Source organism: Harmonia axyridis, chromosome 5 (assembly GCF_914767665.1).
Source record: "Harmonia axyridis chromosome 5, icHarAxyr1.1, whole genome shotgun sequence".
NCBI lineage: Eukaryota > Metazoa > Arthropoda > Insecta > Coleoptera > Coccinellidae > Harmonia > Harmonia axyridis.
The window spans coordinates 43461453-43487396 of record NC_059505.1 but is presented as its reverse complement, the minus strand read 5'-3'; the positions used below and the strand labels follow the sequence as shown (position 1 = coordinate 43487396).

Sequence of the window (25944 nt, the reverse complement as noted above, 5' to 3'; positions counted from 1 at the left end):
ATTAGTTTAGGCATAATTTATCCCAAGAAAATATCACAATCTGCAGATTGCCTATAAAGTAAATATTTAGAGAACTATTGATGAAGGCCAATCTAAAAATTTGCAAATATATTTTTGTAAATTATTTATTATTCTGATAGCTAGAGGATATCGATGTGATTCAATAAATGTAATTCCTTTTAAATTCTCAATGAGCACAAAAACATTCCTATCGAAAATTAAAGCTTAGTTGTTGCTAGCCACATTTCAGCATGTAATCTCCGTTAAAAGTGTTATTGTTGTTTTTCTATTAAAGGAGAAATGAGATCATCTCAAAATCAGTCGAACCAAATGGACATTTTAGGTAAGACTTTGGTAGAAATCAAAAATTTCAAATACTTTCCATTTCGAAAAAAAAATTATTTAAAATAAACTGATTTTGAAATGTCTACTCTTTCTCACTCGTGTGTTGTGACCTTTAGAAACTAGTTGCACACTCCTTTTACTGTAATATAAAAATTTGCACTCATCCACAAGATAATGGAAACACAAATGCTTATCCAAAATTAGATGTTGATCAAATTGTATATATAACTAAATTGCTTGTCTTTGATTGCGGGAACATTCTTTAGGACAATAAAAATATAAATATTTGAAATGGCATATCAGAAAAATGTTTTTATAGTCTATCGTTTATTCATTTGTAGATTGCCAATTTTAATTATCTTGTGAATGTTGTACAATAGTTATCAATAAATTTAACCAATATAAATATTGAAGTGGAAATAAAAATATTAAATCTTCAAGAAAAGAATTTTTTTTAATTTTCATCTGATTCTTTTATCCCAGCCTTCGTAAGCGAAACTGTTGCCCTAACAGAAATCAACTTTGCAGTATGGAAGATAAGAATTGTATAATCGAATGAAAAAATTGAAAACATCTTTTTGAAAAAATTTTAGTAAGTTTTATCTATCTGGTTGATTTCTATAAATCTTTCTTCAATAGAAGATAATTTTCTATCTAAAATTGTTGAATAAAATCAAAATTTTGAAATATACCTCACGTTTTTTGGCGGATACGCTTAAATAAAGCGCAACCACCTGATTTTTTCCAAAATTTTATTATATGATGACATCTAGGAAAAGCAGCTCGAAGTAAGGTTTGGTAGTGACGTATACGTTACAGGATTCTACTCACTTAGCTGCGGTAATCTTATCTTCTAAATTAATATCTTTTCTTAAAATAAAAAAAATTCATTGGAATTCATAGTACTTTTCAAAATGATTATAAGATAACATTCAGTAGTTCATTTAGACAAATAAGTAGTTCAAACGTAACATGCACCTGTGACACATGTTCGTAAACATAACCTCTTTCCTCTTTCGATGGATACTGGATAGTAAAATTCAAACATAATTATTTTCAACGTTTATTAAAAATTCTATCTTAATCCTTACCAAAATGTGCAGTGTCAATGACGCTGGTGATATAGAAGATTTGAGCAATTCAGTGCCTATATCAAAAATAAAAACAAAAATGTTAGACTTCAATTAAAACTAATCTGGATACTTTATTTTAAAATGCTATTTCTGTTTCAGAGTACCTAATAAATGTAATAAGTGCAAAGAAAACCAACCGCACATATTACTCAGAAATAAAGATGCATATTGCAGAGATTGTTTCATGGCTAGTACGGATCATAAATTTAGAGCACTGCTGGGAAAACATAGATTGATTAATGATAAAGATAGAATATTGATAGATTATAAAGGAGGTCATCCTACTACATCTCTACTGAATTTCATAAAAACCGGATTAGAAGTGGATACACCTAAAAAAATTAAATTTGTTCCTATTTGTCTGTTCATAGAAGGTAAGTGTAGTTGAACTTGCTGTAATAGAGCAGTGAAATAGAAAAGTTTTCAGATCAATTCAACATACCAGAGGGTAATAATCGATCCCTAATATTGAATAATATTAACGATGAAGTAAAGAGGTTCCAAATTCCAATTTTTTTCTCCTCCCTGGTCGATTACTATAAAGTTGACGATGTTTGCATAACTGACAAAATTGAAGATGTGTTGTCCAATACTCAAGACAATAATGTTGTAGATAAGGTCTTTAAAACATCAGAGACGTTAGTTAATGATTTGGAAAATATATATAGGTGAGTAGGTCAAATGATCCAAATAAATTACATGTTTTATATTAAATTCTGAAAGACTTACTACTTTTTCTTATGCAGGAGACGATTATTGATATCAGCCGCTAAAAAACTAAACTGCAAATACATTTTTTCACCAGAAATATCAACAGATATTGCTTCTCAAATTTTATCAGATGTTGCTCTGGGAAGAGGTTCCCAAATTCCTTCTAATACAGTGAGAATTGTAATCATTAGCTCGAGTTTTTTTTTCTAAGTTTTAATTTTTAGGGTTTTTGTGATGATAGAGATGGAGATGTGAAAATTTTGAGGCCACTGAAGGTGTTTGATATAAAAGAGTTGGCCTTATACAATTATTTTCACAATTTGGATCCTGTTATTCTTTCTGTAAAACCTCCGACTACATCAATTCAGAATTTTATTGAGGATTTTGTTGACAAACTCCAGTCTAGTTATCCAGCTACAGTTACAACAATCTTAAAAACTGGAGATAAACTTAGCATGGTAAATTCCAAGAAGAAAGGTGCGGAAACATGTTATATATGCCAGGTAAAATTATTATTTCTCTTTTTGTATCAAAAAAATTAATATGAGTGTTTTATTCTTGTAGAGTCCCAATGAAGTTCCGCTGCAAACATTAACATCGAGTAGAGCGGTCGACTTTTCATTCATGATTTCAGATTCAAAAGAACTAGTTAGTATGGAAAGTACTAATGTAGATAGAAGAATCTGCTTTTCCTGTTCTAAAATTGAAAACTTCTTGCTGTAATTAATTGAAAACAGGACTGTCATTAGAATAAACTCCCGCCCTAGGCTGAGACACAATTTGGCGTCCTCTCAGAAGTTGACTTTGCAGATTGCAACAAATTTAAATTGTATAATCGGAAATATGGAAAAATGGAAAGCACCTTTTTGAAAAATTTTGATAAATTTTATCTATCTAGTTGATTTGTATAAATCTTTATTCAATAGAAGATGATACACACTGATGATTTACATACTGTACATGTATAAATAAATTAAATAAAAAAAAGATACCCATATCCAAAAGTGTAAAATAAAAACCTAATTTTGAATTTTTGGTATGGATCTTAGATCTGCAAACACTTTACTGTCAGTGAAAGAACACGCTATTTCAAAGTATGCCACCTTTGAGTGGACTAAGAGATAAATAAATATTCGATAAATCAAGTCCAAAAATATAATAGATTCCATAACTATGCAAACTCATTCGCCACTAAATTTTACAATTCAGATTTGTGCCACCAGAGGGTAGACTCAAACCACTTGAGAATGTTCTCACAAAACTCGAAATATCTAGAAAATGGGACATTTTAGAGGCAAACTGATTGCAGATTTGTGTTCGCAGTGGTGAAATGCTTCTTCTATCAAATTTTCAGGCCAAATTTTTTTTTTTCGAAATTCATCTAAGTCTTGGTTTTTTCGAAAAATACGACCGATCGAATTTGAACTTTTTATGGTGTATTTAGAGGGTTTCGAGGATGTAGATTCCGAATTAGACATCGATTCCGATCAGAAAAATTCGTATACACATTTAAAGCACATACCGATGGTATGTTAAAAAATAGTTTCGTAAGACGCAGATAGAGGGCAACTTGATAGATGCCCCACAACTATGGTTGTGGGGCAGTTTATCTATGCTTCAAGTCTCAAATTTATGCCACCAGAGGGCAGACTAAGCCCCTTGAAGATGTTCCCACAAAATTCGAAATAACTCAATTTTGGGGGCGTCTAGGGAGGAACTGATTGCAAATAGGAATTCTACATGGAAAATACTTTATTACAACAAATTTTGGAGTCGATCTGAATCAAAAAATTTTTTTGGCGAAAAAATATCCAAGGTTATAGTCTTGGTTTTTTCGAAAAATACGACCGATCGAATTCGAACTTTTTATGCTGTATTTAGATAGTTTCGAGGATGTACATTCCGAATCAGACATCGATTTCGATCAGAAAAATTTGTATACACATTTAAAGCACTATTTTTCTACAAAATTGGCCATATCTCAACTCTGGGAAGTGCTAGGAAGGAACCGATGGTAGATGTATATTCAGAATCAAAAATTCTGCATGTAACCAAATTTTGAATGTCATCCGCAGCCAATTTTTTTTTCAAGAAAACTCCCACAAAACGCTCGATATCTTGGTTCACAGTGCTCCCAGGAATTATCTGATTGCAAATCGGTATTGAGCATCGAGATTTCGTCATTTAATCAAATTTTGAAGCAGATCCGGCCATAAAATCTCCTAGTGAAATTTTCCCAAAGAGGCTTTTTCTAGGATATGGTAGTGCCATCTGCGAAGAATAGATCAAACAAGGATTTGGTGATGGTAGCTAATTACAGGATTCTATCTAAGTTGGGTCGCGGAAAAAAATAGTTCCGTAAGATGCGGACAGAGGGCAGTCTAAACCCCCTTGAAGATGTTCCCACAAAATTCGAAATAACTCAAATTTGGGGGCGTCTAGGGAGGAACTGATTGCAAATAGGAATTCTACATGGAAAATACTTTATTACATCAAATTTTGGAGTCGATCTGAATCAAAAACTTTTTTTGGCGAAAAAATATCCAAGGTTATAGTCTTGGTTTTTTCGAAAAATACGACCGATCGAATTTGAACTTTTTATGGTGTATTTAGATAGTTTCGAGGATGTACATTCCGAATCAGACATCGATTTCGATCAGAAAAATTTGTATACATATTTAAAGCACTATTTTTCTACAAAATTGGCCATATCTCACCTCTGGGAAGTGCTAGGAAGAAACCGATGGTAGGCTAATATTCAGAATCGAAAATTCTGCATGTAACCAAATTTTGAATGTCATCCGCAGCCAATTTTTTTTTCAAGAAAACTCCCACAAAACGCACGATATCTTGGTTCACAGGCTCCTAGGAATTATCTGATTGCAAATCGGTATTGAGCATCGAGATTTCGTCATTTAATCAAATTTTGAAGCAGATCCGGCCATAAAATCTCCTAGTAAAATTTTCCCAAAAGGACTTTTTTCTAGGATTCAGTAGTGCCATCTGCGAAGAATAGCTCAAACAAGGATTTGGTGAGGGTAGCTAATTACAGGATTCTATCAAAGTTGGGCCGCGGTAATAATTAGTTCAGTAAGGTGCGGATAGATGGCTTATAGACGAATTCCCTATTTTTATTAGAATTGAGTACATACACCTATTCAAACTGATAATTTATTCAATCTGGACCATAAGGATTTGGGTTCATTGATAAGAATATTCTCCAATAATATATTTTTATTCGGTACTTTGAATTTTTACACATGTGTTTTTTTGTTGATCAAGAGTGAAAGGACAACTCTGAATTTTGACGCCCTAGGCTAATTTCGAATGGAGTTTTTACATCAACTAGTTATTATTTAATGTGTGAATAATTTCAGACGAAATGGAACTCCATTGAATATTGTAAAATATTGAGGTGCATAGTATACAACAAACAAAATAATTTAAATGGTGTATTTCAACATAAATAGACAACCAAAATATAAACACAACAAATAAATGTTATTTATAAAAAAAAAATAATAAAGATTAATTACAAAAAAACAATGTATATTCAGTTAGAATTATTATTAACGGCAAAACCTGCAGTGATTTCATTTGTGATCTGTTCCCAAGCGTTGACCTGCGACTGTTCATATTCTATTTGTTTGTTCACAAAGTCCAAAAGAATCTTTTTTATGCAGTCTTGTTTTTCTATCTGCCATCTCTCCAAGTCGCTTCTCAAGCTCTCGTTTGCACATTCCAGATAGTCTTGATTGGCTTCTACCTTTTTCAGCAATTGCGGGATATGGGTACCTTCAAAACAAGATTATTATTAATCGCCAACATAGAGTAATAAACAGAGATAGAGGGAGTAAACGCAATTTTTACATGTCCCCAACATAATTAGATTACGTTGTCGGATTGTGATATTTTTTCAAATCCACAATTTTACTATATCGTTATTAATGTATATTATATTGAATGAAATATATTTATTTCAGTGATTCCCGATTGAATATGCAAATCAGGGACTCTGCCAAATTTGAAATTTATTTATATTATTTATTATTTGGAGGCAGGAAATATATATATATACTATTGTGCTTTAAATTAGGGCAGGAGCCTGAATGTTTTACAGAGTGATAAGCCGAGCTTTGTGATTTTAAACTTTATGTGATTTCCGAAGAAAAAAAATCTCACAAATAATCCCAGCATTCTTCTGCCTGCAATACTCACTCAAGTCTTAATTATCATATCAATTATATATGTATATATCGGAGTTATTGTTACATATAAGAATTTTTTATGATTTATTGATGAAAATCATGTGAATGAAATGCCAAATAATGACTTGTCCCACTTGCTACGATTAATTTCAAATCAATTTTTATCCTTGTTTGCACCATTAGTCCTGAGATTTATTAATTGTATTTTATTTATTAAATATTAAATTTAATTTTATAATGTTTGGTTATTCTCTTTCATTCATCCTTTAGCCTTCATTTACAAAATACATACAACCTTATTCGAATTATTTTAAGGTGTTACTGGCAGTCAGTAGCTATAGAAGAGATTTTTTTATGATATGAAAATTTTATTAGACTATGTTTCAATTTTGTGTAAAAATGGAAAAAAATAATAGTAAATTAGTTAATTTATGATGCACATAATAAACAAACAACATTTGACAATTAGTAACACCTATAGAGTAATAAACATAGATAGAGGGAGTATACGCAATTTTCACATGTCCCCAACATAGTTAGATTACGTTGTCGGATTGTGTTATATTTTCGAATCCATAATTTTACTAGATCGTTATGAATGTATATTATATTGAATGAAATATATTTATTTGAGTGATTCCTGATTGAATATGCAAATTTGAATATTTGGAATCCGATATTTTCCCTAATTGTCGAATTCAAAATAAGCAGAATATTTATTATTTTCTGTATCTACCTGCTGAAATACAAGGTTTGGCAACTGATGCTCTCCTAGTGTCATCAGTTGTTTCACATCGTTTCACGCTTGAAATTTGTTTTCTGAATTTCTGATATATTTAGGTATTTATTTCAATATATTTTGAGTTAATATGAAACTTTGATTCACTATGGGATATAAGAAGTGCGTTCTTTGTGGAGAAATTCGCGAAATGAGTAAAATATCGTATCACTGATATGTTTCCAAACACTTCATGTCAAAGGACCCCGCAGGGTTTCTATGGAAAATGGGTCCCAGTCGAATTGGCTGAAAATTTAGTATAATGTAGTTCATGAAGTCCTGATCAAATGTCTCCATGGGCACAACAAGATCTAATGTACAGTTTTTGAGGTACAGGGTGTCAATCATGCAGAGAGAGGGTTGTTACTTACCTTTAGAAAATCAATAATGTGGCGATTTTTTTTTTTACAAAAAGTTGAAGATAATAATTACAATCTCAATATTGTCAACACGAGTTGTAATAAGAAGTTATGAGACTCTGTATTCAGGGTTATTAATAGTTACATAATTTTTATGTAATTCTTTAAACAAACTCAGTCTAACGCAAAAGCTCGTAGACTTGCAGAATAAGTAAAAAACATTTGATTTTAATATTGGGTGATCTCAGTTTACTATTATACGGGGTCTTCCACTTTTTTAGTTGTAATAATTTAATTTTTTTCAGGAACATATAGAAAAATTGAACATAAAAGTAGAAAACTAAATATAATATGATCAATATTCTGCGGCTCTTGTCTATTTGTTGCATCTTGTACGGATCCTGGTCGACAGCATGATAATGCAGCAATCAAATGGGAGACTACTAATGCTAATATCGGATGCAAGCCATCAACAAATAATAGAATCCGTACATAATCATTATTACAATGTCTTAACAGACATGGTAAGAAATGTTTTTAATGCAGTATTCTCCCATTTGATTGCTGCATCATCATGGGGTCGACCAGGATCCGTACAAGATGCAACAAATAGACAAGAGCCGCAGAATATTGATCATATTATATTCAGTTTTCTACTTTTATGTTCAATTTTTCTATATGTTCCTGAAAAAAAATTAAATTATTACAACTAAAAAAGTGGAAGACCCCGTATAATAGTAAACTCAGAACACCCAATATTAAAATCAAATGTTTTTTACTTATTCTGCAAGTCTACGAGCTTTTGCGTTAGACTGAGTTTGTTTAAAGAATTACATAAAAATTATGTAACTATTAATAACCCTGAATACAGAGTCTCATAACTTCTTATTACAACTCGTGTTGACAATATTGAGATTGTAATTATTATCTTCAACTTTTTGTAAAAAAAAAAATCGCCACATTATTGATTTTCTAAAGGTAAGTAACAACCCTCTCTCTGCATGATTGACACCCTGTACCTCAAAAACTGTACATTAGATCTTGTTGTGCCCATGGAGACATTTGATCAGGACTTCATGAACTACATTATACTAAATTTTCAGCCAATTCGACTGGGACCCATTTTCCATAGAAACCGTGCGGGGTCCTTTGATAGTTTATGTTGGGTACAAAATTTGCCTACTGAAAATGACATATGCTCCCACTATCTATGATTATTACTCTGAGATCGCCAACCACTAATTTTTGTGCGATCATTCCAGAAACTACTGCTTCATCCAAATTTCTGTAATAAGCAACTTTTAAGCCAAAAGTTATCTTAAATGTTCAATATCTCAGGTTTTACCAAAATTTTTGTTTATATTGAATTCATCAATAAGGCGAGTTATAAAAAAAATTCAACTCAGTCACTTTGTTCAAGTGCACAAAAACTCCTGCAAATTCATGCCAGTGTTTTTAAAATTTTTTCATTTAGAAGTGAATCGGAACATACCTAATTTTTCTAATTGTTCATCGCAGTTTCTCTGTTTCCACGATTGCACACCAGCACCCTCTTGGTTTTGAGAAATCGCAACAAGCTTGTCTTTCTGATTGTGCTTCTTATTCAGTTCTTCTATGGCATTTTCGTATGCCTGCTGATGCGACTCCCTCCTTTTTAAAGTGTCCTGAACGACATCGATATAACTCAAGAAATCTTTCATCGGGTTCGCCATCGTGTTGTTGTAATTTTGTACTAAAATATTTTGAGACGATGACATTCTCTCCAAAGCATGACCAATACCTAAAACAGTTAGTGGATTAGCACTTCTAAAGGGTGTTTTTTTTAGAGCTATAGAACTTTAAATTGCAATAAAACAACGATGGATTATTCGATTGACATGAATTTTATTTATCCGCAAGATAATCTTGTGGCATTACATTTTAAATATGATTTCTGGCATATGACCGCCATGGCTGGCTCAGATGTAGTCCAATCTGGACGTCCAATTTTCGATTACTTTTTCCAACATTTGTGGCCGTATATCGGCAATAACACGGCGAATGTTGTCTTCCAAATGGTCAAGGGTTTGTGGCTTATTCGCATAGACCAATGACTTTACATAGCCCCACAGAAAGTAGTCTAGCGGTGTTAAATCACAAGATCTTGGAGGTCAATTCACAGGTCCAAAACGTGAAATTAGGCGGTCACCAAACGTGTCTTTCAATAAATCGATTGTGGCACGAGCTGTGTGACATGTTGCGCCGTCTTGTTGGAACCACAGCTCCTGGACATCATGGTTGTTTAATTCAAGAATGAAAAAGTTAGTAATCATGGCTCTATACCGATCACCATTGATTGTAACGTTCTGGCCATCATCGTTTTTGAAGAAGTACGGACCAATGATTCCACCAGCCCATAAAGCGCACCAAACAGTCAGTTTTTCTGGATGTAACGGTGTTTCGACATACACTTGAGGATTAGCTTCACTCCAAATGCGGCAGTTTTGTTAGTTGACGTAGCCATTCAACCAGAAGTTAGCTTCATCGCTAAACAAAATAAAATGGACGTAGTGCGCGATACGTATTCCGCACAGAACCATTATTTTCAAAATAAAATTGCACTATTTGCAAGCGTTGTTCAGGCGTGAGTCTATTCATGATGAATTGTCAAACCAAACTGAGAATAAATCACCCGTTATATATATACTAGATATAGTTTAAAAAAATCACATTGCTAAATAGTTCTTTAAAAGGCATTTCCTACCTTGAAGAATACCCGCCAACTCTGGCTCACTTGTGGCCCAAGTGGTGAAAATTGGATGGAAACTGTTGAGTTCAGTGATGAACTCGGCTCTTTCTCTTATGATTCTGTTGGAAATTTTCTCCACAGAACTCAACTTTTCCGACAGAGCAGTTAAGTAAGTTTTCATTTTGTCGAATTCATAATGACGTGTCTTAGTGGTGGTTATAGATGAATTGCTCAAACTTTGAGATCTTGAATTTGGATCCATCAGTTTTTGTTTACGATGAGCCGAAAAATCCTTGAAAATCATAAAAGTAAGAATGGTAGATTCTATCCTTTCAAGATTTGAAATACCTCTTGTTTGGCAGTTAGAAAGTAGAACAGCTGCTCGTTACAACTTAAGATGGGATGTTGAACGATTCTAGACATGAAAAGATTGAGTGCTTTCATACGTAAGAGTATAAACTCTTTGGAATATCTATCAAGTTGTCCCATTAGTGAATGCTTCCCTGGTAGAGGCTGGAACATTTGATAATTAGAAAGAATTCACACAATGACAAGTTTATATACAGGAACAATACAGAATGGGTGGTTATCCACCAATTTTTGTCTAAGCCATATAAAATCGTTATATCTTCTTCTAACACAATACTCATTTTCTGGAAATTCTATACGAGCTACTTTTGTTGTTAATCGAAAAGTGATATACGTTTCTAATGTCACCAAATGTTTCTGCGGATTGTCAATCTTAACACAAAGATCGGAATTCTCATCCATGTTCAATTCAGCTAGATTTTCCATATCCTGAATTGTAGAGAAGCTCTCAAAACTGGGGGATTGCACCTGCAATTTGAAAGATATAATTCAATTCATTTGACTTCATTTGATACTAACAAATGAATTATCTATTGAACCACTACAAATACTTGATTGGTCGTTATCTTTGTTTCCTTTAAGAATTGAAGAAATTTCCTTATTTTCAACAACTACATCAAGAACTGCTGATGCACTAGTCATTATGCTTTAATATCAGTTGGCTGCCGTTGATATAAGTAATTTTATTTATTTTGTTCTTGAGAAATGTAAATAATGAGATCAGTAAATAGTGAATTATCTTCTTAATCTAATCCTGATGAAATTCACTATTATTGTTTATGTTGCGAGATATTCGATTAATCTGATTACTCAGTGAATTTAGCTTTTTCTATGGACAATGGTTTTTGAAATAACATAAATACACTTTTTAAATCGACGATTATTCAATTTTATTTTGATATTGAGGTCAAATGAAGAATATAGGCGGTGAAATAATCTAGACGCTTGTTCTTAATCCAAATTGAAATTTTCGCATTTCAAACATGGGCGTAGCAAATTAGAGAAATATGCATAAATGTTCAGAAAAGTCATTTCACTTTTTTCATGAAATTTCAATTTAATTCTCAAATTATTAAATTTCTAACAATTATTTTTTTTAACTAATGGACCGACTAGCTTCTAGTCTTGGATAAAATACCAAGACAAATTCAATTATCTATTGAATGATGTGATCATTTCTACGCTACTGAATTAAAATAGCCATGGAATGGAATACTAATCAGCTGATCTCAGTCATCTAATAGAACTTGTCAAAAATCAAAATAAAATTTAAGGTTGTGGTTGTAATATAGATGGTATCTAAAATATCGAAGAAAATCTAACATTTTTCCCTAGTTTTTAGTTTACATTCTTGCTTGCTCACAACATAATGGCCAACACAGGAGTCTTGCCTTTCGTTAGAGGAATTGATTTTACAAGAAATGATTTTAGTGTAGGTATATTTTCCTCAATGATTCATACATGATAATCATTGAATGTACTTTATAGGAAGAGAGGTTTCCCGAGGCTGTGAGCCATATGACTGGAGTGCAATGGCTAAAGTTGGACAGAACGAACTTGACAGAAATACCCAGAGAAATGGGAAACCTTCTAAAACTAGAACACTTGTCAATGACTAGAAATAATTTAGAAAAGTTGTATGGGGAGCTAACAGAGTTGAATTGTTTGAGAACGCTCAATTTACGTTACAATAAAGTTAAAGCATCAGGAATACCAGCACAGTTATTTAATTTGGAAGAACTTAATACGTTGGATCTAAGTCATAATAATTTAAAAGAAGTTCCAGAAGGCCTCGATAAAGCAAAGTCACTGTTGGTATTAAATTTGAGTTATAACAGGTAATTTTTATCAAATACATTTGTAGCTTTAAATTACTCCATTGTTGATATTGATTTTAAAAAACATATGTTAATTAACTGAACGTTTATTTCAGCATTGACAGTATACCAAACACTCTATTCATCAACCTGACAGATCTTCTATTTTTGGATCTCAGTCACAACAATTTGGAAACGTTGCCACCACAAACAAGAAGGTTGGCAAATTTACAAACACTCATTCTGAATGATAACCCCCTAGGTCATTTTCAATTACGACAACTCCCCTCACTTCTCAATCTTCAAACGTTACAGATGAGGAATACCCAGAGAAATCTGAACAATTTTCCTGCCAACCTAGAAAACCTCACAAATCTTACCGACGTAGATTTATCACAAAACGCACTGCCTAAAGTACCGGAATCGCTGTATTCCTTGCTTAATCTGAAAAGGTTGAACTTGAGCGAAAATGAAATAACGGAGGTGTCGACAGCGATTGAGATGTGGCAGAAATTGGAGGTGCTGAATTTATCTCAAAATAAATTAACCAGTTTACCATCTTCCTTGTGCAAAATCTACACTTTGAGAAGGTTGTATGTGAATGATAACAAGCTAGATTTCGAAGGTATTCCCTCTGGCATCGGAAAACTAGGAGCTTTAGAAGTGTTTTCTGCGGCCAATAACGAATTAGAGATGATTCCCGAAGGTACTTGATGGTTTACGTTTCTGTTATAGAGGTAAACTATTCAACTTGTAGGTCTGTGCCGATGCGGTTCTTTGAAAAAACTCAATTTGAGTTCGAATCGTCTGATAACCCTGCCAGATGCTATTCATCTAATCTGCGATATGGAGTCTTTGGACTTGAGGAATAACCCTGATCTTATCATGCCTCCGAAACCCAAGGAAATGACGCAGGGAGCTGGCGTGGAATTTTACAACATTGATTTTTCCCTTCAGAACCAACTGAGATTGGCGGGGGCCAATGTTCCGGCACCTTTACCCACACAAAGTAAGTTTTCTTATCGCTCAACTAAATTTTTGACCAAAATTGATAATAACAAAAAACGCATTGATTTAGGGCATTTTTGTTAAAAAATATTTATCGTTTTAGATCCTAGTAAAGATCCAATAGCGAGAAAAATGAGATTGAGAAGAGGGAGGAGAGACCAAGAAGAAGCCGATCAAGACCAAGCCAAAATACTTAAGGGTATGAAAGACATAGCGAAAGACAAAAATATGAACCTTCAAGATGAAGAAGATGCTAGAGCAGAATCTTTGAAGTGAGTATTTTAGTTGTATTTCTTAACAGAGCTTGGTTAACAATTTTTCATTATTGAAATTGTAAAATGTTATTTTTTATATTATTTTTGTTTTATTTTGTTTTCTTTTTTTTATCTTGTAAACTGAAAAGGTTAAGAGTTTAAGAGTAGCTTCAGCTAATGTTCGCCTTTTCGGGGCAAATGTATGTACATTTGTTGAATAAAGTCGGTTTATTATTATTATTATTATGTCTAGCAATAGAGATGTGCCCACTCACTCAAAGTTTAATATAAAACTGGTGAATTTTGTAGTGACTTTTGACAATACTTCATTTGATTCTGGTATTGTATTTTAAGGCCCTCAAATCAAAATTTTGACTTTTTTCCATGGAAATATGGCCATTGCAATTATAACACCACCTACTGAAGGATATATACATCTTATATAGTTGTTTCCATGGTAATATGTCATTTTATCAAATAGCGCCACCTACAGAAGGAAATAGAAGTTTTTCTCTATGGTTTCTATGGTAATATGACCATTTCATTATATAGCGCCATCTATGCAAAGAAAAATCTAATCAGATAGCACTCCAGTATTTTCTAGACATCCCATTTTTATTGTAATTTTAACATTTTCTCGCTTGAATTTTTAGACCGAAAAGATGGGACGAATCCCTGGAGAAACCCCCTCTAGATTACTCCGAATTTTTCGATGAAGAAGCCGGTCAATATCCAGGTATCACCATCTGGGAAATAGAGAACTTTCTTCCGAACAGAATCGACGAAGTGGCTCATGGAAAATTCTACGAGGCCGATTGTTACATTATTCTCAAGACCACCTTGGATGACAACGAATCGTTGTCTTGGGAGATCTATTTCTGGATCGGAGAAAAGGCCCCTGTAGGTAGATCTTCTTATCTAACCGGAAGATTCGTTGGTTCTTGCTTCATTGAATTTTTTTCTGTATCAGTTGGATAAAAGAGCTTGCTCAGCCATACACGCTGTTAACTTGAGGAACTATCTTGGCGCGCAATGTCGCACCATAAGGGAGGAGCAGGGTGATGAATCGGAGGAATTTTTGAACTTGTTCGACGCCCAGATCACCTACATAGAGGGCGGCAGAACTTGCAGCGGTTTCTTCACTGTAGAAGATATGGTAAGGGAAATTCAAGCATATTTGGCTCTTTGAAACTTAATTCCAACGAATTTCTATCTTTTCTTCCAGACTTTCGAAACACACATGTACAGAGTTCACGCATCTGGACCGTCTATACATCTAGAACCTGTAGCGATATCGGTAAGTTCACTGGATCCACGCTATGTGTTCGTCCTGGACACGGGCTTGAAGATATTCATCTGGCACGGCAAAAAGTCCAAAAACACCCTCAAGTCGAAGGCCAGACTGATGGCGGAAAAGATCAACAAGAACGAGAGGAAGAACAAGGCAGAAATTTTCACGGTGAACATGGGTTCGGAGGAGAAACAATTCTGGGTGGAATTGGGCTGTCCGGAGGGTCTCCAACCGGACCAATTGCAGGTAAGAACCGTCAAGGTGTCATGTTTGGTTCAGTTGGCAGCCTTGACGTTTGACATGTGTCACTTTGACACTTAGACGTCAGGTGAAGGAGGTTAACTTTGCATTTCTACCTCTTTTTATGTACTTTGTACGAAATGAAGGCAATTTATGGAAAATTTCCAGGAACATGTCGATCCAGATTTCGTACCTTTCGCACCGAGACTGTACCAAGTGCAACTGGGCATGGGCTACCTCGAGTTGCCCCAGGTTGAAGTTCCATACGGAAAATTGGTGCACACGTTGCTCAGAAGCAAAAACGTTTACATTTTAGATTGCTACCTCGAGGTCTTTGTATGGTATGTACTTTGAAAGCAGGGAGATTTCCCTAGTTTGAAAAGTGATGTTTCGCAGGATCGGAAAGAAATCCACCAGGTTGGTCAATGCTGCTGCCGTCAAGTTGTCTGAAGAACTCTTTAACATGATAGATAGGCCTGAATACGCCATAATTTCCAGAGTTAGGGAAGGCACAGAATCGCAGGTAAGAGGTGGAGATCTTTATCGCTTTGTAACAGTGAAAATTAATTAAAAAAAAGTTGATATTTTCTTATCTACATCTGTCTTATTATTGTTTAAAGGAAACAAATTAGAAAGAACACAGCAACTACTGTGTACAATTTTTTCTCTTAAAATTATCCGAGGAATCTGTCAGTTTCTAGTTGACTAAAGGAAATGTGTTCCTGACACTCTGTATACAGTTTAATTATTATTTCAGATTTTCAAATCCAAATTTGTGGGTTGGGACGAAGTTATAGCAGTAGATTTTACCAGAACGGCCGAGTCTGTTCAGAAAACAGGAGCCGATCTGACCAAGTGGGCGAAACATCAGGAAACCAAGGCCGACCTGACGGCGTTGTTCACGCCACGTCAACCTTCGATGACCTTGAGCGAGGCCCAGCAGTTGATGGAGGAATGGAACGAAGATCTGGAGGCTATGGAGGCCTTCGTTCTGGAGGGGAAGAAGTTTGTTAGGCTGCCCGAAGAGGAATTAGGTAAGATTAGGATCGTATCGATTGTTTAAGGATTGGAACCTCTACAGACTAGCCTTGAGGCTCTTTATTCTTCTTATGGAGCTCTTATTTGGCTTATCAATCTCAAAATACATTGTGCTCTATTAGATAATTGGTTAGGTTAGGTTAGTTATTCCAATATGAATTGGTTGAGGATTGGATCCTCTGCAGTCTAGCCTTAAGGCTCTTTATTTTTCTGACGGAGCTCATATTTGCCATATCAATCTCATAATACATTGTATTCTATAGGGTGTTTGTTTTTCGAGGTATATAACTTTAAGTTGGCATTACTGTTCAAGATGGCTACCGATTAACAGCTGTCAAGTGATTTATTCTCAGTTTGGTTTGGCAATTCATCATGAATAGACTCACGCCTGAACAACGCTTGCAAATAGTGCAATTTTATTTCGAAAATAATGGTTCTGTGCGGAATACGTATCGCGCACTACGTCCATTTTATTTTGTTTAGCGATGAAGCGCACTTCTGGTTGAATGGCTACGTCAACAAACAAAACTGCCGCATTTGAAGTGAAGCTAATCCTCAAGTGTATGTCGAAACACCGTTACATCCAGAAAAACTGACTGTTTGGTGCGCTTTCGGGGCTGGTGGAATCATTGGTCCGTACTTCTTCAAAAACGATGATGGCCAGTACGTTACAGTTAATGGTGATCGGTATAGAGCCACGATTACTAACTTTTTCATTCCTGAATTGAACAACCATGATGTTCAGGAGCTGTGGTTCCAACAAGACGGCGCAACATGTTACAAAGCTCGTGCCACAATCGATTTATTGAAAGACACGCTTGGTGACTGCCTAATTTCACGTTTTGGACCTGTGAATTGGCCTCCAAGATCTTGTGATTTAACACCGCTAGACTACTTTCTTTGGGGCTATGTAAAGTCATTGGTCTATGCGGATAAGCCACAAATCCTTGACCATTTGGAAGACAACATTCGCCGTGTTATTGCCGATATACGGCCACAAATGTTGGAAAAAGTCATCGAAAATTGGACGTCCAGATTGGACTACATCCGAGCCAGCCGTGGCGGTCATATGCCAGAAATCATATTTAAAATGTAATGCCACAAGATTATCTTGCGGATAAATGAAATTAATGTCAATCGAATAATCCATCGTTGTTTTATTGCAATTTAAAGTTCTATAGCTCTAAAAAACACCCTTTATAAGCTAATTGGTTGAGAAAAGGCTTCAATACACCCCATTTAGCGTGGTGAGGACTCATTCAACGAAAAGACCTCTTTATCCTCATCTGAGAACAGCTTTTACCGGAGACACAAGGGACCTTTAGGTCGCAATGTGTGGTAACTCCTTGTCAGATTTGACGCTCTGACACTCCAAGGATGGTTTTTGGCACTTTTTCAATTGTAGGTCACTTCTACTCCAAGGATTGCTACGTGTTTTTGTGTCGCTACTGGATGCCGATCGACGAAGACCAGGAGCCTTCATGCAACGAGTTGGACGACTTCCAGTGCATCGTCTATTTCTGGCAGGGCAGAGAAGCCTCCAACATGGGTTGGCTGACGTTCACGTTTACCCTGCAGAAAAAATTCAAGGCCCTCTTCGGCGACAAGTTGGAGGTGGTGAGGGCTCATCAGCAGCAGGAAAACATGAAATTCATGGCCCATTTCAAGAGGAAGTTCATCATCCATCAGGGCAAGAGGAAGCAGAAACCGAAGAACCAGGTGGAGCTGTACCATCTGAGATCCAACGGAAGCGCCCTCTACACGAGATTAGTGCAGATCAAACCTGATGCAACCTCGCTCAACTCGGCATTCTGGTAAGTTTAGTGATGTTGATAATACTATATTTGACACGATAGAATTAAAATATAGAGCAAAACTGATAAATCAGTGAAAAAATTTTGAAAATCCATCAATAAATGACTGAGAAATAGATTATTTAAATTTGAGTGTTTTAGCGCGGAACGTCTTTGGTCTCCGACTCATCTGTGACGTCACGCCACTTGCCTGTGATCGCTACACCATAAATTACGTTTAAATACTTAGCCGCGCTAAGGCTCTCGCGCCGTTTGTATTTGTACAGTGTAGTTTTAACTCGAGTTTTGTTTTTATGTCACCATAATGGAAGAAGGCTTCGTGAAAGGACAAAGTTATTTTTACCCAATAACTTATTTCAAACCAACTTATACCTTAGTATTTTTATTATCAGAAATAGACAGCTAGTACTGATAGGTACTTACATCAAAATAATCTTCAAACACATATGAAGTAGTTTTAGGTCCAATTAAGTCACGCCTCATTAATTTAAACCACTTCTTCCTTCGATTCATGTCATTTGGTGCATGAACAAACAATTTATTGGTGTTTTTAATTGTCGTGCTTGCACACATAGGCACAATACAATATTTGTAGGATTTTTTTTTATTTCAGCCATCGTGTAACGAACAAAACACGACACGAACGGCACAAGTGATTGTACACCAATGAATTCGTAAGCACTCTGCGAATACCATTCGCCTCGTGTAAGTGGCGTGACGTCACACACTAGACTATGAAATTTTTCTTTCAAGCGCAACTTCAAAGTCCCATAACATTTTCATTTCTAGAGATATTTCAATGATTCTTCCACATTTTTGTTTCATTTCACTTAAATTTTTAGAATTAATCCTTAACAAAAAAATGGAAACTAGTCCATTGAAGAAATCCTTGAACTTGGGTGGTAAAAATTGATCTCTTGTAGCTACATCTTGAACATACCGCTGGAACAGGAGGATTCCGGAATAGTGTACGTTTGGATAGGATCCAAGTCCGACCCCGACGAAGCCAAGTTGGTGCAGGAGATCGCGGAAGAGATGTTCAACAGTCCTTGGGTTAGCTTCCAGATTTTGGCGGAAGGTGAAGAGCCGGAGAATTTCTTCTGGGTCGGTTTGGGTGGCAGCAAACCATACGACACCGATGCTGATTTCATGAACTACACGAGACTCTTCAGGTGTTCCAACGAAAAGGGCTACTTTATTGTATCGGAGAAATGCTCCGATTTCTGTCAAGTGAGTTTAAAGAACTAAATAGTGAAAATTTCATGGGGATTTTGCATTTAGTTTATGGAAATGTCATTGGAGTCTATTTCGAGTGATTATTGAGAATAATTTTTAGGACGATTTAGCAGACGATGATATTATGATCCTGGATAATGGGGAGCAGGTGTTCTTATGGCTGGGGGCCAAATGCAGTGAGGTAGAAATCAAGTTGGCTTATAAATCAGCGCAGGTAATTTCTGATTTTATTTTAGCCGTTCTTTCGATAATAATCGGACTGTTACAGGTTTATATTCAACATATGAGAGTGAAACAGCCGGATAGGCCGAGAAAGCTCTTTTTAACATTGAAAAATAAGGAATCGAAGAGATTTACAAAGTGTTTCCACGGTTGGGGCGCTCATAAGGCACCGCCAGAATAAATCTTCATAACCAACGGTTATTTGCTCAAAACAGTTTAGTTCTGAAGTCTTCTAATGATGATGCTGTATTATAGAATGTACAATGATTTGTGAATTATTTAAGCTTGAAAATTGTTGACATTAATAATTTATTTATAATTTTTATAACATTCAATAAAATATATAACAAAGCATTTACATTTCATTTTGTACAAAATAGGGAACATTATAAATGTGTTTTTGGCTGTATATGTTTAATTAGTTTATGACTAGAATAGAGAGGCATATTGACCTCAATTTTTGTATATAGTAAAAAGATGCAGAGGCAAGAAATAGTAACATTCAGAGGAGGAAGCTTAGTTTTCAATGAAAATTTGAATATTTTAGTTATATAAAAAGTTTATTCTATTAGTCATCATCGTCGTCATCATCAGAAGGTACAAATAAGTCATTCTCCTCTAGGAAATTTGCAATATTTTTACTTATCATGGCACCAACGAACAGCCCTGAGGCTATAGTCAAAAGTACTCTTAATATTCCAAATGACACTTTCTTTGGCTCAGGATGAATAATTCCATGCTTTGTCTTTATTGTTCTATTGAGATCTGGAGATCTTTTTGTGATAAAATGAAGGTTTTTTCCGATTTCTTTAACTCTTGCGATTAACATTTCAGTTCATACAGTAAAACACCTGAAATTGTACATTTAATAAAAGCATACAATATTTTTAATAATTTACCTATTGTTTTAAGATTCGAATATCCCAGCTATTGCATAATTTATTTATATTGGGTCTTTTCCTTTGGAATAAGATAACCCTAACTGCTATTTCCTATTTTCCTTACTTGCAAACAACTAATGCAGGGGTGTGCACTAAGTAGTTACCATATTAAAATATTGATCTACTTGACCTATAATGTCTTTTTTAAATTTAATTTTCACTGTAATTGATTTAAATTAATCATATTGTCTTATGTATAAGATAAAAAGCCTAATTTTTAAATACTCAAACCTTTTGATAAAAATTGTTTACATAACCCTAATTATTGACAGTTTTCATGTAAACAATTCATATTAATTTACTACTTTATTTTTAATCGATATAGTCGATTAATTAATATATTATAATGTTGATGTCAATGGTTAAAGAACACCAAAGTAAACAAGCTGTTAAAAAAGAAATTCAAGGTATTTCAATAACTCAATTGAATAATAAACATAGTACTTTTCCCGAATAGACTAGTGGAAATGAGTTTTTGCAGAAATTAAGAGGAAAGAAGCATGTAATGCAGCAAATTTGATGACTCAGGCTCTGGTGGATCATTTAAATGTTGGGTATGATGTGTATTCATATAATTATACATATTTCCAGAAGACAATCGTACTGTATCAGAGTCTAAATATTTCAACTTGGGTATGGAAAGAACACAAGATGTTCACCATAAAATAGAAAAAAATTATTATGCAGTAAACGTATGTGAATTAATCAATTGATTTTGTGTATAGGGTAGCCCAAGCATACTTGAATCAAAAGAAGTTGGACGCTGAAGCGAAACAGTTACACAACAGTGCAGTGAACTTCGCAAAGCAAACTCAACAGTGGCTTAATTTGGTTGAGAATTTCAATAGTTCTTTGAAGGAATTGGGTGATGTGGAGAACTGGGCTAAAACCATTGAAAATGAGATCAAGACGATAACAAATGCATTAGAAATTGTCTATAAGAACTCCCAGGAAAATTAATGTTCAGTGTGCACGATCGTAGATATTATGCAATAATTTTTTGTACTGAAATATTACTTTCAAATCAGGCCTTTGTCTCATTTTGAAATAAAAAAATTTATTTGAAAATCTTATTGTTTAGTATTTGCAGCCCATAGTTTTTTAACTAGGTAGATTTTTATATTTCTATCAAGTAACGCTATCTATTTACAAAGTCTCAAAGCTCAGGACGCTTAACATTTTAAGCGTCCTGCTAATAAGGAGCTTCTCTTAGAAGTCTAAGCTTAGGTATCTCTACAATAGAGGACACTTAAAACGCAAATCCACAACGCCATCTACACATATTCGCCTGAACTGAGACTATACTGGGTTTTCAAGTGGTTACTCACAGCGCCATCTGTCCATGCTAGATGGCGCTTGAAGCAGTATATGTAGCGTCATCTATTTAATTCAATTCGAATTGAATCGTGAATTAGTTTCTGATTTTCCACTTTTGAATTATTAATATTTGACTTGAATTCTTACATTTTCTGGGTGTTCTGGTATGATATTTGATGAATAAAAGTCTGTCGTTACGATATAAAACTATATATTTTCAAAAGCACAAATGGAAAATTGTTTGAATCACTCAAACATATTTATACAATAATATAAAACATAACCGATCAGGAATGATTAAATAAATAATAATCAGAAATTTACAATTGAATCCATACAAACTATAGAGAGATTACATACAATACTAGGTACAGATAGAGATTCACATAAAAATATATTTTTACAAATTGAAAAACTTGTTAGTATATACAAATAACTGAATTGAGCAGTCAATATTCTTGTTAGTATTCGGGATTTCCCCGAAAATCACAAATCAATTTTTCAGAAGAGAAAAAAACTCTTCAATAACAACACAATGGCAGTTACAAAAATATTCACAGCCTAATAAGTGAAACAAGAATTACCTCTTTCGTCTCATTAAAATTTTTTTTAATTTACACATTTACCTATTCCTCAGTTGATGCAAAGAGAATTAATATCTTTGTAGTTTAAAAAACCAATTTTTTAAATACATTTGTCTTGAAATTGATTTCTTTTCATCCTCCCAATCTTTTTGGAATCTTCTTGCACAGTGATATACAATGGGTCGTTTGAACTACTTCATACATTGTAATGACTCTTTCCATAGTCTTTATCCCCATATTTTATATCTGAGTATTTTTCCTCCTCCTTGATGTTCATATTGATATTATTCAGAGGTTCCTTAGTACACTCCTTCCTAATATCCAATATGATGGACTTTCCCTCCGAGTTGAGGTATTCACTCAACGGATCACAGTGCAGTTGGTTCAACTTGGCGTTGGTTTCGTTTTTGCAACTATTTTTTTGTGTGTTGCTTGTCTCGTTTTGGACAAGCAAAGGGGCTTCCACCTGCCTCTGGTGGTTGGTCATTTCTACAGTTGTCGGCCTGTAGATCGGGTTGTGGGCTCTCGGGATCTGCTTCTTTTGGTAATCGTAGTGATGGTAACAGTACTTTTCTCTTGTGGGTACGTGGGGGATGTACATGGAAGGCCTGAAAGGAAATATTGTCATTAGAAATCGGACCAAGCCAAATTTTGAATTCATGTTTTTACAATTTTAATATAAAAATTAGCAATTTTATGTTTTTGAGCAGCAGATTGATTATTTGGACTCAAATTTAGAATTGTTAATGGAAAGTGCTAGTTACACTTGGCTGTGTTTAGTAATATGAAGCAAAGTTTTTTTCTGCTGAACTTAAAGTAAAATAATAAAAAAAAATTTTAAAACGCTTAAGAAAACATTAGTTCTGGATTATTCAATACTGCCATCTAGCCAATTCTTGAATATTATTCATGCTGAGCCGCAATATATACTCGATACATATAATAATAATAATAATATGAATGGATCCACTTACCCAAGTTTGTAGTTTAGAGAGTTATGTCTCTCATTCCTTAGAATTCTTATTGCCAGAGCGATGAGCACAAACAGTATGACTGCCCCACATATTGGCACAGCAATGGTGGCTGCCCTGAACCAAACTTCTGAATTCGAATAGCCAATAGGCCTATGGTTGTGCATGTTTTCTCTTCGTACTGTTGTACCTACGGAACAAGAAATCAAAAGTTAATAGACGAAAATGGGATTTTTTTTTTTTATAGAAGTTCAAAGAAACCTTTTAGACTATTATGAAAAAATCTCCTACACTTACCATGAAAGGTGCTGTTGATGAGAAATTTTGTCTGAGGGCTGTCCATATGGTTGCACATATCTTGCGAGCAGCAGTGAATGTAACGCTTTGAGGAGTTCTTCTTGTTCGTTCTTATCGTTTCCCTGTCATTTGTACATTGTGTTTCTCTGTAAAGAATAATTATCGTTAATAATAAGCAATTGTGTAAAACATTTTTATAAACTACCATAATCTGTAGATTTGCATTCAAAATTAACATATGACATGAAGAAAACTTTAAATTGGAATATCTACGCCAAATTTGAGTTGAATATCTTGTGAAGGGAAAGTGCTTTGGGAAAAAACTGGAAAAAATTAAATTTCAACAGCCTGTATCTCGAAAACAAAGCGTTAGCAAACCCATGTTTATAGGATTTTTTTTATTAAAACGATATGAGAAATCTATCATTTTTGTTTGTATTAGATTTACAACATTGCATAACGTTATTCTCGATTTAACATGTCAGCTTAGGAGCCAAATTCTCATCATTTGCAGGAGTTTTTAATATTCTGCTTTAATATGAAGAAACCTGCTGCTGAGGCTCATCGAATGCTCTCAAATACCTATGGTGAGGCCGCTATTAGTGAAAGAACGTGCCGAGAGTGGTTTCAACGCTTCAAGAACGGTGATTTTGACTTCGAAGACCAGCATGGCGGTGGAAGAGAGAAGGTTTACGAAGATGTAGAATTGGAGGCATTACTTGAACAAGACTCGTGTCAAACGCAACAAGAATTGGCAGGATCATTGAGAGTGACGCAACAAGCCATTTCAAAACGTCTGAAAGTCATGGAAATGATTCAGAAACAAGGAAATTGGGTACCGTACTAGTTGAAGCCGAGAGATGTTGAACGGCGTTTGTTTGCTTGTGAACAGCTGCTTGCAAGGCAAAGACGGAAGGGATTTCTGCATCGCATTGTGACTGGAGATGAAAAATGGGTTCATTACGATAATCCCAAGCGCAGAAAACCATGGGGATATACCGGTCATGCTTCCACGTCGACGGCCAAACCGAATATTTACGGTTCCAAGGTCATGCTCAGTATTTAGTGGTACCAGTTCGGCGTAGTGTATTATGAGTTGTTAAAACCGACTGAAACAATCACAGTCGATCGTTATCGAACGCAATGAATGCGTTTTAGCTGAGCATTGAGAGACAAACGGCCGTAATACAACGAAAGACATGATAAATTGATTTTACAGAATGATAATGCTCGACCTCATGTTGCTTAAGTGGTCAAGACATACTTGAAAACATTGAAATGAGAAATCCTACCCCACCCGCCGTATTCTCCACACGTTGCTCCCTCGGACTATCACTTGTTTCGATCAATGGCACACGGCCTGGCTGACCAGCACTTCCGGTCTTATGAAGATGTAAAGAATTAGATCGATTCGTGGATCGCTTTAAAAGATGACCAGTTTTTTTAACGCGGGATTCGTACGCTGCCTGAAAGTTGGGAGAAAGTAGTGGCCAGCGATGGACAATACTTTGAATCATAAATGTATAATCAGTTTTTACAATAAAGCTTTGAATTTCGGAAAAAAAACGGCGGAAGCAAAGTTGTACGCCTATGTAGTACCACCATTTTCGGAGCACCCTGTATTTCGTTTTTGGATTCTGCACGTTCCAAAACGTAAACTGTGGAATTTTCAAGGTGAGTGAATTATTATTTTTTCCTCGATCGATTCCAAAAGTTGATTTTTAAAAATAATAAACAAGTTTATCTAATAGACTATCATCAGCTAGATGCACATAACGGAACGCCACTGATGCCGGCCGTGTAAGTTCAAGTGCCGTGTCCACGTGCAACACGCTCGACTGACTTCCACACCGCAACTTTTCAACAATATCTCCCTACCTAATCGATTCAGATACAACAAACTGCACAACGAATAAATTATATCGATGGTAAACAATCGAGGCGCCAAAACCATTTTTTTTCTACAGTGGAACACCTTGACGCCGGCGGCAGCAGACCTTTTTTTTTCTCCTCAATCTCCCCGCACTATTGCAACCGCGTTTTGTGCAATCCAATGATTCACTATTCCGTTCTAATTTAAGAAACGTATATACACTGTGTCCGTAAAGTATGGAACAAATTCATTTTTAGCTAAACAGACCATTTTGAGAAATAATCCTGAAACACGTCGATTTTTTATTTTAATTTACCGTATTTCAAAATATTAATCTAATATACAGGGTGAATTACTTTCGAGTAATGACGTCACCGTCATTTTTTTTTTAATGGAACACCCCCATTTTG

General features: G+C 34.8%; 5 protein-coding genes and 1 long non-coding RNA gene across 7 annotated transcripts in view; 3 read left to right on the top strand and 3 right to left on the bottom strand.

Moving 5' to 3' along the window:
* The first annotated feature begins 1343 nt into the window (after positions 1–1343).
* LOC123681230 (cytoplasmic tRNA 2-thiolation protein 2) lies at positions 1344–3186 on the top strand. Its single transcript, XM_045619494.1, has 6 exons — positions 1344–1517; positions 1578–1852; positions 1906–2146; positions 2225–2360; positions 2414–2692; positions 2754–3186. Exons 1-6 carry the CDS (start codon positions 1441–1443, stop codon positions 2910–2912), a joined length of 1167 nt encoding a protein of 388 aa, XP_045475450.1. The 5' UTR covers positions 1344–1440; the 3' UTR covers positions 2913–3186.
* Positions 3187–5628: 2442 nt separating this feature from the next.
* On the bottom strand, positions 5629–11579 carry LOC123681229 (sorting nexin-30-like). The gene is made up of 6 exons (XM_045619493.1): positions 11151–11579; positions 10827–11099; positions 10611–10775; positions 10278–10554; positions 9027–9314; positions 5629–5984 (listed from the first exon to the last, which is right to left on the bottom strand). Exons 1-6 carry the CDS (start codon positions 11271–11273, stop codon positions 5743–5745), a joined length of 1368 nt encoding a protein of 455 aa, XP_045475449.1. The 5' UTR covers positions 11274–11579; the 3' UTR covers positions 5629–5742.
* A 307-nt stretch (positions 11580–11886) lies between these two features.
* Positions 11887–19905, top strand: LOC123681228 (protein flightless-1). The gene is made up of 16 exons (XM_045619492.1): positions 11887–11905; positions 11967–12063; positions 12120–12469; positions 12565–13154; positions 13206–13457; positions 13560–13728; positions 14364–14610; positions 14681–14866; positions 14936–15247; positions 15410–15582; positions 15638–15764; positions 15999–16275; positions 17685–18093; positions 19017–19323; positions 19430–19543; positions 19598–19905. Exons 2-16 carry the CDS (start codon positions 12001–12003, stop codon positions 19730–19732), a joined length of 3711 nt encoding a protein of 1236 aa, XP_045475448.1. The 5' UTR covers positions 11887–11905; positions 11967–12000; the 3' UTR covers positions 19733–19905.
* On the bottom strand, positions 19844–20639 carry LOC123681235. The gene is made up of 2 exons (XR_006747666.1): positions 20451–20639; positions 19844–20402 (listed from the first exon to the last, which is right to left on the bottom strand). It is a non-coding gene; the product is annotated as an uncharacterized LOC123681235 (long non-coding RNA).
* A 100-nt stretch (positions 20640–20739) lies between these two features.
* On the top strand, positions 20740–21560 carry LOC123681234 (biogenesis of lysosome-related organelles complex 1 subunit 1). Its single transcript, XM_045619501.1, has 3 exons — positions 20740–20899; positions 20974–21046; positions 21218–21560. The coding sequence occupies exons 1-3, from the start codon at positions 20839–20841 to the stop codon at positions 21450–21452; spliced, it is 369 nt and encodes a 122-aa protein (XP_045475457.1). The 5' UTR covers positions 20740–20838; the 3' UTR covers positions 21453–21560.
* Positions 21561–22003: 443 nt separating this feature from the next.
* LOC123681227 (BMP and activin membrane-bound inhibitor homolog) overlaps positions 22004–25944 on the bottom strand; it is a 40958-nt gene continuing 37017 nt past the window's right edge. For both annotated transcript variants that reach the window (XM_045619491.1, XM_045619490.1), the window contains exons 3-5: positions 23662–23807; positions 23368–23554; positions 22004–23001 (exon numbers count right to left, since the gene is read on the bottom strand). In XM_045619491.1, coding sequence (XP_045475447.1) covers positions 22590–23001; positions 23368–23554; positions 23662–23807 — 745 coding nt within the window. In that variant the 3' untranslated portion in view covers positions 22004–22589. The remainder of the gene's footprint in view (positions 23002–23367; positions 23555–23661; positions 23808–25944) is intronic.

Bases quoted from the DNA above. Each gene is read 5' to 3' on its own strand.
- LOC123681228 (XM_045619492.1), top strand. From the start codon at position 12,001: ATGGCCAACACAGGAGTCTTGCCTTTCGTTAGAGGAATTGATTTTACA. The intron at 12,470-12,564 runs GTAATTTTTATC...CGTTTATTTCAG, and splicing joins TTAAATTTGAGTTATAACAG to CATTGACAGTATACCAAACA. The intron at 13,729-14,363 runs GTGAGTATTTTA...TTGAATTTTTAG, and splicing joins GCTAGAGCAGAATCTTTGAA to ACCGAAAAGATGGGACGAAT.
- LOC123681230 (XM_045619494.1), top strand. From the start codon at position 1,441: ATGTGCAGTGTCAATGACGCTGGTGATATAGAAGATTTGAGCAATTCA. The intron at 1,853-1,905 runs GTAAGTGTAGTT...AAAAGTTTTCAG, and splicing joins TATTTGTCTGTTCATAGAAG to ATCAATTCAACATACCAGAG. The intron at 2,693-2,753 runs GTAAAATTATTA...TTATTCTTGTAG, and splicing joins AAACATGTTATATATGCCAG to AGTCCCAATGAAGTTCCGCT.
- LOC123681234 (XM_045619501.1), top strand. From the start codon at position 20,839: ATGTTGATGTCAATGGTTAAAGAACACCAAAGTAAACAAGCTGTTAAA. The intron at 20,900-20,973 runs GTATTTCAATAA...GAGTTTTTGCAG, and splicing joins TGTTAAAAAAGAAATTCAAG to AAATTAAGAGGAAAGAAGCA. The intron at 21,047-21,217 runs GTATGATGTGTA...TTTTGTGTATAG, and splicing joins GTGGATCATTTAAATGTTGG to GGTAGCCCAAGCATACTTGA.
- LOC123681229 (XM_045619493.1), bottom strand. From the start codon at position 11,273: ATGACTAGTGCATCAGCAGTTCTTGATGTAGTTGTTGAAAATAAGGAA. The intron at 10,776-10,826 runs GTATATAAACTT...CAAATGTTCCAG, and splicing joins ACCCATTCTGTATTGTTCCT to CCTCTACCAGGGAAGCATTC. The intron at 9,315-10,277 runs GTAGGAAATGCC...TAACTGTTTTAG, and splicing joins GTTGGCGGGTATTCTTCAAG to GTATTGGTCATGCTTTGGAG.